This window comes from Colius striatus, chromosome 3 (genome assembly GCF_028858725.1).
Source record: "Colius striatus isolate bColStr4 chromosome 3, bColStr4.1.hap1, whole genome shotgun sequence".
Taxonomy (NCBI): domain Eukaryota; kingdom Metazoa; phylum Chordata; class Aves; order Coliiformes; family Coliidae; genus Colius; species Colius striatus.
Window position 1 is genome coordinate 94,006,536 of NC_084761.1, and position 12,282 is coordinate 94,018,817.

The 12,282-nt window shown below is 49.8% G+C and overlaps 1 protein-coding gene across 1 annotated transcript; it reads right to left on the reverse strand.

The window, feature by feature from the left end:
- Nucleotides 1-457: 457 nt before the first annotated feature.
- Nucleotides 458-7,001, reverse strand: LOC104561688 (CD8 subunit beta). Its single transcript, XM_010207449.2, has 5 exons — nt 6,941-7,001; nt 3,358-3,708; nt 1,237-1,332; nt 618-707; nt 458-498 (listed from the first exon to the last, which is right to left on the reverse strand). The coding sequence occupies exons 1-5, from the start codon at nt 6,984-6,986 to the stop codon at nt 458-460; spliced, it is 624 nt and encodes a 207-aa protein (XP_010205751.1). The 5' UTR covers nt 6,987-7,001.
- Nucleotides 7,002-12,282: the final 5,281 nt, after the last annotated feature.

A 12,282-nucleotide genomic window follows, 5' to 3' on the forward strand; every position in this document is an offset into this window, starting at 1 on the left:
CCACTGCTGTCTGATGGTTGTTCCCAGCATGTTTATTAGCAAAGTCTTACCAACCACTCTTAGCAGGAGCAAACCAAGAGCACCTTTGTGCTATCCCACGGGGTAACAGAGAGGAGAGCCAAGCAGACCTCACAGCATCTTTCCAGCCCATCTGAATACCTTTAGTAGACCAGCCTTGGTGTTCCTGGAGCAAAGCCCACCACAGTTTTCACCTTACTCAGCACCCTTTGAGATGTGCTCAGCATGCTGCAGGATATGGCCTGGTCCTTTTGTCAGCTTCTGTATCAAGCTAAAATACTCAAGTAGCGGGTCACAGAAAAGTCTGTCTTGAAGTGAAAGGCCACATCTGCCCCATGTGAGCTTCTTCTCAGGTCATGGTCCAGGCAGGGCTCAGCACCATGCAGGGGAGGGTCTGTAGCTTCTTCCTGCCTGCCTGAGGTGAGAGGAGCCGGTGGATTCACTGCCTGTGGATGCGAAGCCACAGCCTCCGCCGCAGACCTGGGGAGAGACGGTGTCTGTCAGCCCCAGAACCTCCTCCCAGCTTCCCCATCCTGCCCCTGGGCTGTCCTGGGACCTGACAACCCTCATTGTTCCCCCAGGGCTGGCAGAATGCTTACGGTGGAGGCGGTACGCTGTAGGGACCAGGCTCAGCAGGAGCACCAGGATACCAAAGGCCAGGGGGACCCAGACCAGGGGGCTGCAGACACCTGGAGAGCAAGAGGGGACATGGCATGGAGCTGCCACCCTGGGCTCAGCACCCAGCATCATCCTGCCCTGGCAGCTTTAGGGGATGAAGACTAGGATGGGGAGTAAGTCCTCAGGAGGGGTGAAGGACATGACTATTGCCCTGGGATATCCCTCAGAGGATGCATTAAATCCAAAGACATTGCAGGGAACTTAACAATGAGCCACAGTGACCTTTTTTCATCCAACATGCCTGCAGGACTGATGCTGCACTCTCAGAATCTGCACACCCAGAGGACACCAGAGCTTAGGGACAGCTAAATGGTTGCACATCCTGGCCCCTAAACCCTTGTATGTCCCAGGGAACCCCTCCTAAAGGCAGATTTCAGCTCCACCCAGAGCTATGGGTCTAGGTAGACCTGGATGCACACTCCTGCAGGGTCATGTTATGGTTGTCCCCACCCCAGAACAAACTCCAGCTGAACCTTGGGGACCCCCAGGAACTCGGCAATCCCCTTTTGCAAATCAACCTGAGCCCCCCTAGTGCCATACCTTTCTTTTCAGCAGCTTTGCTCTTAGTTACACACTGTGTGGGCTTTCTGGAGAGTGGTGCCTGAGTGGTCTTCGGTGACAGAGGCAAAACATCAACTGGTGGATAAAGAGAAGAGGATGGTCAACATGGCACTGAGTGCAACAGAGATCTCAAACAGCAGACAAGAAGGGATGGACATTTTTGGCTTTTAAAACTAGCCCCATCCAGTAACCACTGCAAAGGGCTGGGTTACCCAGAGGGGCCAGGACCTTGACTTGAACCTCTCAGACCCCACAGAATTTACCAAGAGCTTGTAGAAATGTTAATAAAACAACACACCAAGCAACCAAGGGCAGAAAGCTAAGGCAGAGAAAAAGGAAAGTTCCTCCAGCTACATTTTCTGCCAAGCACTACCTCATGGGTGTTCCACAAACTGCAGGTAGCAGGAGATTTCAGTAGCACTGGGAGGTTTAAGGGATCCTCAGATCTTTTCTGTGTTCAGAAGACTCTCCTCTTTGCTTGGAATTGATTTTTTTGTTTTCCCTGACGAAATGAAGGCAGGATCTCCTATGCTATATCTGAACTACAATGGAGCATGTTCATCTCTATGTGAAGTTAGTCAGCTGTGTAATGTCACTAAAGAGCTGTACATCTGACTGCTCAAACTCCACTTGCTCAAACTTTGGGGTGATTCAAAACCTACTTTTTCTTTCTGCATCTATCCAGGACTGAATTTCCTATGGAAAGTCCCTTTCTTTCCCATGGAACACGAGGTGTCTGGGATTTATCTGGGCCATTTCTCTCTGATGTGATAAAAGACTTAAAGAAGAAGGAATTTAAAGACAATTTCTTTTATCATGTGTACTGAAGGAAAAAAAGAAACTACTCATCAAGGCCTGATTCCTCCCAGAGCACCTGCTGTTGTTTAATGTGGAGTGTCCTTGGTCATGTTGAATTTCAACCCTGTTTTTCATGCCTTTCTTTGCACATAGATATGTGTCCAGTTGATAAAAAAAAAACAGTTCTCCTTTATCTTAAACCAACTTTTCTTTGGGCCAGCAAGAATCCAAAAGGGATTTCTCAGCTCAAGGTGCAAGGCATATTTGCAAGAAAAGCCCAGAAAAGTTGGGACACTGGGGTTGCTTTAAAACCAGCAGTTAGAGCTTGGTTAGGTTACATAAGTTATTTGTTTCTCTGAAAGTCTGCAAAGAAAAGGATGGATTCCATTCCAAAAACATTAGTTTTTCTGTACCACCTCCTGCTTGGTGGTCAAGGGGGTGGAAAGAGACCCAAGGTCTGTAAAGCATCACCTCGCCCAGTGCCACCTGCAGACAGCTCTGATCTCTGCTTTGAGCTCCCTGGTGACGATGGGTTGGGAGCTTTGAGGAATAAATCCCAATTTAATCCTTTATGTGAAGGACAGGCTTGAAAACTGCAGTCAGATCCGGCCCAGCGATATGAGGGGTGATGTCTTCTGGCCTTGCTGCTGCTCTTGGCACTTGGAAGGACCAGGGCATGGTGGGACCCAGGCACTGAGCAGGGCACACATCCAGGCTCCCATCTGGAGTCCCACAGGGGATGAGGAAAGCACAGGGCATGGCAACATCAGAGGCTGAGGGTCTTCCCATGGAAATCTTAAAACATTAAGACCAATGCAGTTCTCAAAGCACAGCTAGAGCAGAGCAACTGCTGATGGCAAAAGGACAATCATATGCAGCTGTTTGCTGTATTTTCTGCCTTTTCTTGTCTCATAAGTCTTTTCAGGGGTAATGGACAAAGTTGGAACACAGAAATTTCCACTTAAACATAAGGAAAAACTACTTTACTGTAAGAATGAGGGAGCCCTGGCCCAGGCTGCCCAGGGAGGGTGTGGAGGCTCCTTCTTGGGAGGTTTCCAAACCCACCTGGACATGTTCCTGTGCCCCCTGATCAAGGGGAACCTGCTTTAGCAGAGGGTTGAGCTGGATGAGCTCTAGAGGTCCCTTCCAACCCCCACCATTCTGTGACCTGTGATTCAGAAAACCCCCCAGAGTTCCAACCTTACATCTCAAAATCAGGAAGGGTCTACCAACACCCATCACCCCTTACCCAGGGGACCTCATCACAGTGGCACATTGCAGAGTCCCAGGGGTGATGCTTACCCACATGGAGCTGTGTCCCAGTGCCCAGGAAGAGCTGGGATGACTGGGAGATGGAGCAGTAGTAGGTGCCGTTGTCTGAGGGGTGGAGGTGGTTGATGTGCAGGCTGTAGGAGGTGTGGGAATTCTCTCCATGGACACTAAATTTGCCCTGGCTGATGTTTGTGCTGTACGTGGCTTTGCCCATCGGGTTGGAAAACACCAAGAACTCGAAACGTTGCCTCTCCTGGCTCCAGCGGTACCAGTACACCCCAACATGCTCATTCTTCAGCTCACACAGGATTTTTGTTTTGCTGTTAGTTAGGGCTAAAATATGCTTTGGAGTCTGGGATAAGTGTAGATTTGTACAGAAACCTAAGACGAAAAGAGGCAGGAACACGGAGTTGTTATTTTCTGTCATTATTTTTAATCTCTGAGAAGTGCAGTTTTTCTTTGTGGGCTTAATAAGATCAACATTACAGACCAGGGGATCAACTTTATCAGGATGCTCCCATATTCCCTCAAAGGCCTTTTTGGGTTCCCCAGCTATCTTTTTGGTCAAGCATAGTTATACAGGTAGAGTTTGCCCTGTAAACACTCATCTAGGGAGAAGGCTCCGTGGCAGGGAGAGGGATGAAGGGGTGAGTTTGAGAGTGTTGTGTGTGCAGGGAAGGGCATCTCCATCTGCTCCTGAGCATGCCCTTCTCCTGCCCAACTTTTCTCTCTCATGTTTTTGAAGAGGCTTCACCTCTTTTTGAACAGATTTACATTTTTATTTTCTATTTGAGCCTCTTATTTGCCAGATTTTTGTTCCAGCAGAAGCAACACAAATAAACTTCAGGTGGCATCTCAGATGCAGAAAAAGACACCAAAAAACATGCAAAGCCATCTCAGAATGAGTCAATTTGGTATTACTTTTGTGACATTATTATTTCTGGTTGGATTTGGAGGCCAGGAGAAGGAGAGTGAGTGAGGGGCAGCGGTGGGGTTGGAAGCTTTGGCCTGGCATCGCATCGTTGTGTTTGGGCTTTGCAGCTTCTGTGGGGATGATCTGAGTTTTGTTTTGGCCCAGGCAGATGTGAGCGGTGTCTGTGTGCGAGCGACGATGTGCCCTTGGGAAAAGGAAAACAGAGAACCTGTGATTCTTTCTGTTCACCAAACAAAGCTTCAAATACTCTGAGACGGAGTGGAAAACAGCCCTCTGCAGATAAGGGTGCGCTCGCTTCCCCCGGCTGTTTCCCAGGCGCGTTTTAAAGCTGTGCAGAAAGCTCAACAAAACACATTTTTTGGCTTTTTTTACTTTAAAATGTCCCTGTTCCTTCAAAATCCCCAAGCTGCTCACAGTAGTTGTTGCAAAGAGCCCTTTTTTTTGTTGCAGAGTCCTTTGTTTTGCAGCCCTGCAAACTCAATGCTGTGGGAGTGGGTTTGCCTGACCACAAGAAGACCTAAAGCCCTGCCTGTGGTCCATGGCCCTGCTGTCCCCCATGTCCCCAAGGGGGACAGGCAGAGGAAACGGCTCTGGTGATTGGCAGTGGTCCAGTTCTTTCCTCCATGGGAAGACATTCCAGGTGGAGACATTCCAAACCCAGCTGGATGAGTTCCTGTGTGACCTACGCTAGGTGGTCCTGCTATGGCAGGTGGGTTGCACTGGATGAGCTTTCGAGGTTCCTTCCAACCCCTACTATTCTGTGATTCCTGGATGTAGAAGTGTCCTTGATCTTGGTTCTTGTGCCTCAGACTGAGCTGGTTTCCACACAAGACCACCATTTCCTTTGTCATGTTTAGACCCTGTTGTCACCATTCAGAGATATCCTTCTCTTCCCACTTGTACTACGCTAGGTGGTCCTGCTCTGGCAGGGGGGGTTACACTGGATGATCTTTCAAGGTCCCTTCCAATGCTTAAGATACAGTGATTCTGTGATTCCATCCCCACATCAATGACCTCATGGCTATGGTGTGCTGCAAAGAGCAGCCTTCAGCCCTGATATTGCAATGCCAAAATTCAGGCATTGCACAGAAGCTGCAGCATTTCACTCCATCCTCTGGCCCTGTGACAATAAAAATGTCTCATCATTAAAAAAGAGAATTTTCAGGTTTTGAGGTGCAATGCTCTCAAACTTTGCTCTGGCAAACACTTGTGTGGGATTTTTAGGGGATGAAATGTATGTTGCATGGTGGCTTCAAGGTCTCCCTGGCTGCTCTGAGGTCTGGCTCTGATGGGCATGGGAAACCTGACCCACCCCTTAAAACCTTTTCCTTGAGCTGTTGGAGAGATTACTAGATGAATCAAAGTGATGAGAAAGGATCCTGGAAAATGCTCTGCTTAGCTTTGAGCCAGTGGTCAAGCTCCAGTGCGGTGAGCTGGGATAGAGCCAGAGCAGAAAGCCTCATTCTCTGCTGCACTTTCATCTCCCAAACCTCCCTGTTCCCTTTCCCAGCATATATTCCTGCAGGAGAGCATGGGGATTTGAGATAGGACAGGTTTGTTTCCATGTGCTTGGCCAAACCATCCTGCAGCAGTTCAAATGTTGTCCCCTTCCCCTTTGCAAATGTGGAGCAAACTGGGATTTACTGTGGAGCAAACTGGGATTTACTGGGGTTTTCTCAGCAGGGAGCCCACTGTATAGATCTATAGGATATTACTGCCTGTACATGGGTGTAGATGCAGTGCCTCAGGCTGCTTGCTGCCAGACCAGCTGCATTATGCCAAGGGGCAACGACCATTATTTGGCATGAACAAAACGCTCTGCAGTCCTCACAGCCCCCAGCAAGGACCCTGGGCAGCTGTGGGCCCAGGCTGGGCAACATCTAGGGGCATCAGCTAGAGCCACCACCCTCACAGATACATTTAACACTTTCCACCTAAGAACTGACGGCACAATTTGTCCCGTAAAGTGTAATTGTGTCACTTTGCTGTGACAATTGCCTGAGTATATTCAGTCCAGACCTCCTGGCTCCTGCAACCTGTCTACACCAGGCAGAAGGCAGCATGGTTCTATAACACACTGATTCCAGCTGTGGCCCTTGAGAAACATCCAGTCCTTGGATAGCTTTAGAAGAAAATTTGATGGGATGTTTATCATCTTTGTGTTACACAGGCAGCATAGACAGGTGCTACTTCAACTTCTCCATCAGCAGCTTCCCACCAGCACTAAGAAGGTGCAGTAAAACCAAACTCTACTGTGTCTACACCATCATATATTGCACTATGAGTAGCGTAGAGTAGAGTAGAGTAGAGTAGAGTAGAGTAGAGTAGAGTAGAGTAGAGTAGAGTACGAGAGGAGAGGAGAGGAGAGGAGAGGAGAAGAGAAGAGAAGAGAAGAGAAGAGAAGAGAAGAGAAGAGAAGAGAAGAGAAGATTTCAGTTGGAAGGGACCTACAATGACCATGTACTCCAACTGCCTGGCCACTGCAGGACTGACCAATAACTAAAGCATGCTGTTAAAGGCATTGTCCAAAATTATGAGGTGATAGGTAGTAATGTCCTGTAGATCTATACTGTGCCTATATATTTAAATGTCCATTCTCCAGATGCTGGAGTGGGGTGGAGGAGAAGCTCTAGTACGATTTTAAGTGCCCTCAACCCTTTAGAGATGTATCCTTCTTACCTGGGATCTGGAGGCAGATGAAGAGATGGAGCCACGGCCGGGCCATGGCGGTGGGGTCAACGATGGAGGAGTTTTGTGCCAGCTCCCCTGTCCCCTCACAATCACCTCTTGGTGGTAGGACTGGCTTCACCCCAGGAGCTTCTTCCCCGTCCTTGGCACAGATGTTTCACTGACAGCTGCCAAACAGCATCTGCAGCGCCTGGAGCCTCAGCCCGGCAGCTTCTTCTGTGCTGAGCCCCCAAACCACGTGTGCAGCAGGGCAGCAGCCCCAAGCACTGCACAGGATCCCCCTCTAAATCCTCTATAGGAAGAAAAACTCCCAAACTCAATGATTTTTAATTATGATTTCTTCCTAGTTCATCACCCAGCTTTTGCTCTTTGTAATCTAGCTCTGTGCAATCAAAAATGACAAACGTAGGAGCTTGGTATTAAAAATGAAAGCAGGAAAGGATGAATTTTGGCAGGTTTCTCCTCTGTTGAAATCAAAAAGAGTTCAAAATAAGGAGAAGATGCAATTTGAACCGTGGGGTTGTTTTCTTCATTGGAATCTTTAGCAGGAGGTGTTTTTTCTCCGGGCCTGGAACATGCTGAACTCCAAACTATCTCACCATAAAGCAGAGGTGTGAGGCACCACACTAAACTTTGAAGCCAAGAGTAAGAAACCTCAAACAAATTTGGTGGCTGAAAACCAACAAAAATAAGGAAATTCTGCTGGGGCTCCTCACCTCACTGCTTTGGTAGCTGCAGCACTGCACAGCTCACATGCAGAGGCATTGAAATGATTGATAAAACACCTGAGTGGATTTGAAATGTCTTTGGGAGGGAGGGAGAGGTTTCATAGACTCGAGGTTTAGTATTCAGAGAGTGAAATCATAGAATGGTAGGGTTGGAAGGGACCTTTAGAGATCATCTAGTCCAACCCCCCTGCAGAAGCAGGGTCACCCTAGGTCAGGTTGCAAGTGATGTGAAATTACAGGGGTGAACTGATGTGACACATGAGGACACTGAGAAATGCCCCCCAGGGTTCAAGTTGGCAGATGAATAGGAAAAGCCAATTTTGCATCTCGTGCAGTGGAATCTGTTGGTCCATTTTGCACCAAATTTTTCCATGGTGCTGTAACACATCCTCTCCCCGTTTCTGTTTAATAGAATTTCCTGCTCAAGGCTGGTTGCTAACCACCAAAAGCTTTGCCAGGAAGGGCTCTGCTGCTAGAATTTAGGGTTGTCTGAGTTGCTCCTTAACTCTTTCCTGGTAGGAGGAAGTAATTTCAGTGCTTTCAAATGCATTGCAGTGCTTTTAAGGGGTCATTTTCAGAGCTGAGCCCCTGTCAAGGAGTGCAGCAACCCTTGCTTCTCCTCTCCTTACCTCCTGCTTGCCTTTCCCCTCAATCCCAGATGGAGATGCCTCCATGTAGACACCTCTTTTATGGAAGGAGAGTTGCTTAATATGGGAAATGCCACTGTAAGTGAGTTTTCCCTTTATCCCCATGGTAAGCTGATATCCCTGAGTGCTGCAATAGCTGCATTCCCCTTTTCTCACTGCTGCTGTCACTAGGAGCACCTTCTGGCCTCCTGGCCAGGACTAAAGTGATCCCAGAGGTGGCTTTTGCCACCATTACAACCTTGAACCTGGGGCATGTTACACTGGGCACCACATGCTGCTGTAAGGCTGGTGACACTGGGTTGTCTAGCAAATATTTTGGCTCAGGAGGATTCCCTGGGACATTATAGCAGCTTTAGAGTTCCTTCCCTGCAGTACTTTACCTGTAGGAAAGGAAAAGAAATATTTGCAATGTGAAAGCAGAAAATGTGTGCTGGAAAAGGGGTTAACTGTTACATTTTTTGGAAGCTGTGGTTTATACACAGTTGAGCTGTGGAGCACTCACAGTTGAGTTCTCAGGACTGGATAGTGCTCCCACAAGAAAACATTTTAGTTGATGGAATGTCTTTGTCTGGCAGCTCATCACCAACAATGATAAAAACATGGTGGGAAGGTACAGGAGAGCAGCTGCTGTTTATAACATCCTCACATTGTTTGGGGCTGCTGTCCTGGGAAGAACAGAGGGGAGGAAAAAAAGGTATGTGTTGAACTGATCTGTTAACACAAGCCAGATTTGTTGGTGACCTTGCTGGGGTACAGCAGCTCCTCATCACGAGTGTTTGGCTCATGCCTGGGCCAAGGTGGGCGAAATTGCTCAGTTTTGGTGTATTTGTGTTACAGATGCACAATTTCTAGGGTGAACTTATTCATTTTCCAGAATTAAAGACAACTATCCCAGACCCCAGCACAGCCACCTCTCTGCCCCAGCGCTGTGCTCGCCCAGTGAGTCTCCTGCTTGCCCATCCCAGGAGAAAAGAGCCCCACTTCTTTTTCTCAGCCTGCATCTTGCACAGCTCACCACACCAACAGTAATTCCCTGTGCTTTCACCAGCTTTGTTGCATTTTTGACTCTTTCTTTTCTCTCTATGATGGGTTTCCTACAGCAAAGTGTTTGCTTCTAGAGGTTAGAGCAAAGCATTGGATTAGAAGAAAGTTTACAGACAAGAAGCAGGAGCTGGCTGGGGTTTCACCTCTGTTAAACTCCTCTGAGTTGCAACAGAGGCATGTGCAGCTGGAATGCAAATGCCAGACTGGAGGAATAGTTGCTGTAAAAATAAGAAAAAGTCCCTTTCCTCTCTGCTTTTCAGGCTCCAAGGGCTGACTTTTGGGACTGAGGAAGGATTCACAGCCTCCAGCCTGGTTCAACATGAAACATGGAGCCTGGTTCAACATGAAGTCCTGTTGAGGATAAGATGCTGCTGGATGGAAACTCCCCAGGACTGAGGCAGCCATGGGGGAACATTCTTTTGCTTTTTAGCTTTTAATAGCTTATTTATTCCAGGGAAGGGTGTAACTTCTGGAGTATTTCATCAGGGGGAAGAGCAGGGATGAAAAGAACAGCTTTTTCACAGAGTTAAACAAGTATCATCTTTTTCTTACTCTAATAATGAAGAAAAAGATTAAGTGGGTCAAGATTTCTCTTCTAAATTGCTCTGAGCTAAGATGTGGTCTGCAGGGTGAGGTTGGGGGGGGAGTTCATCTGCCTTTGCAGGTGCAGGTTCACAGCTGTACCTCAGGTGGTGCACGATCACAGTCGAGGCTCCTGCTGTGTTGTGGGGTACCCCCAAGGTACAGGCTGGCGTGCATCAGGCTGGTTTGTGGCCTGGAAAAAATGCTGCTTTTGAAGTCCAGAAGCCAAAATGGATGTAAACTACAAATTGTATTAATTTTCTTGCCATCTCATCTCCCCCCAGCAAGCAATCTGTGCTCGGAGGAGGAATCTGGGGGGACAGGACTGTGTTACTGGTGTCAGGTGTGAGCCCCATGTGTGATATCCCCCCAAACCCTGGGTGCTGAAGGTGTGTGCAATGAATGAGGAGGCCATAGGGAGACTTTGGGAGGATGAATGCTGAGAGGACAAGCTCCAGCTCTCCCTCTTCAGGGCACTTGATGCAAGCAGAGGTTACCATAAGCTAGTGGTGATTAATGCTGACCCCCCCTGAAAATAGATAAGGGGCAGAATGGCTGCTCCCCATGTGCTTTCAACCTCCCTAATCAGTGCCAAGTGGATAAGGGAAGACAGAGCAAGTGTCCTTGGGAAGACAGGGGGAGGGATGCAGCACCTGCAGGAGGAGAAGCCTCCCAGGAGGTAAGCAGAGGCATTATCAGCCCAAACAATGACCTGCCACGGCTATAAAAGGCCACCGGGCCAAGAGCTCGCACACACCTTGAACAAAGGTGTCGGATCTGCCGGAGCTCTGCGGCGAACGTCTCCAGGTCTCCAGGACTGCCAGGACTTCCAGCCAAGGATTGGTGAGATCTTATTATCGGGGTCCTACTGCACCTCTGCTTGGCTTCACCCCTTCCCACGTCCCTTCCCTCTCCCCTCCCCGGGGGCCGGCAGGTTGCAGCGGCTGCCCTCTCGGCAGCAGCCACCCATCCCCAGCTTCCCCTTCCCTTGCTGCCAGGTTTGGCATATCTGGGGGGGGCTTTTTGGAGCGGTGGGTCACGGGGCTCGCAGCCTTCCTCTGCAGGTGGGTTGGTGCTGGTGTTATGGTATCTTTGCCCTGAGACGGAGCCATCTCAGATCATTTTCCTCTCATAATGATGACCGATTTTGTCAGCAACTGGAAGCTGGAGCAGTTTGTGCTTCAGAAATGTCTCCCCCCGATTTGGTCCCCAGGGTCCTTCCAGGGCCCGGAGGCGTATCAGCAGCTGTGTCAGCAGTGGGAGAGCTGGTCAGAGGAGAGCAAAAAACCCAAACCCACTAACAAGTGCAAAAAGAGAGCAGCTCTGCAGGGTTTGTTGATGGTGGGCAGGGAGTTGTCTAAATTGCTGAAGGAGGCTCTTGAGAGTGTGCAGAAGTTAGAGCAGGCCAAGGGGGAGCTCAAAATGCAGGTGGACAACCTGCAGGCAGAGGTGCAGGGTCTGTGCGGGGATTCTCTGCGGAGCGCGGTGGAGATCACCCGGCTGGAGAGCAAGCTGGGCTACGAGAAGCTGAAAACAGAGGAGCTGGAGAAGGAGGTTGGCAAGTGGATCGGGGAGACCCACGACGCTCAGAGCGCGGTGCGGGCGGTGCTGCAGGATGTCCAGCGGGACCGGGGCACCGGCCCGGATCACAAGGTATGCCACGCCAAGATCCAGGAGCTGCAGGCTGAGCTGGGGGTGTCGAGGGGCATTGTGGCTGCCATCCAAGGCAAGAGGAGCCGGTTCGGGAACAGTGAGGGGGAGGATTCCCTGGACCCGCACCCGCCCCACTATGATTATGAGGATGACGTGTGGGGTGCCAACGGCCCCACCAGGCCGTCCCCCTACGCTCCTCTGCGGGAGGAGGTGAGCCAGCTGCAAGGAGGGGAGGTAGAGGCTTACAAAGTTAAAAAGACCCCCCCCGATGAGCCAGTCAGCCACGGCCCACTCCAGGCCATAGACACCAACAGGGCTGTGCTCTGGTTTACCCCCGAGCAGCTCAAGACGGTGGGGAAAATGCTGGGGCAGTTGACAAAGGAGACAGCAGTCAACTGGCTGTCCAGGGCCCAGCGGCTGCCCAGGTGCCAAAGCGGCAGCATGGTGAGCGACCTGATAGACGTGGTGAGGAAGTGCATGAAGCCGGATGATTTCGCTGCGCTGCCGGGCGACGTGCAGATGGGCAACGTCCAGGACATCAGGGACGTGCAGTTAGCCATACTGAAGGTGTTCTTCCCGGAGGTCAACCCTTTAGTGCTCTTCCACCAGGAGAAGCAGAACCCCGAGGAGCGTCCGGACGCCTACATTAACCGCAAGAAGATGCTCTACCAGATAGCCG

What these genes read in the sequence shown, in the direction of transcription:
- LOC104561688 (XM_010207449.2), bottom strand. Translation starts at nt 6,986, where the DNA reads ATGGCCCGGCCGTGGCTCCATCTCTTCATCTGCCTCCAGATCCCAG. An exon ending in CAAAGCTGCTGAAAAGAAAG is followed by an intron (nt 708 to 1,236) that starts GTATGGCACTAG and finishes CTTGCTCTCCAG; the next exon opens with GTGTCTGCAGCCCCCTGGTC. An exon ending in TACAGCGTACCGCCTCCACC is followed by an intron (nt 499 to 617) that starts GTAAGCATTCTG and finishes GTCTCTCCCCAG; the next exon opens with GTCTGCGGCGGAGGCTGTGG.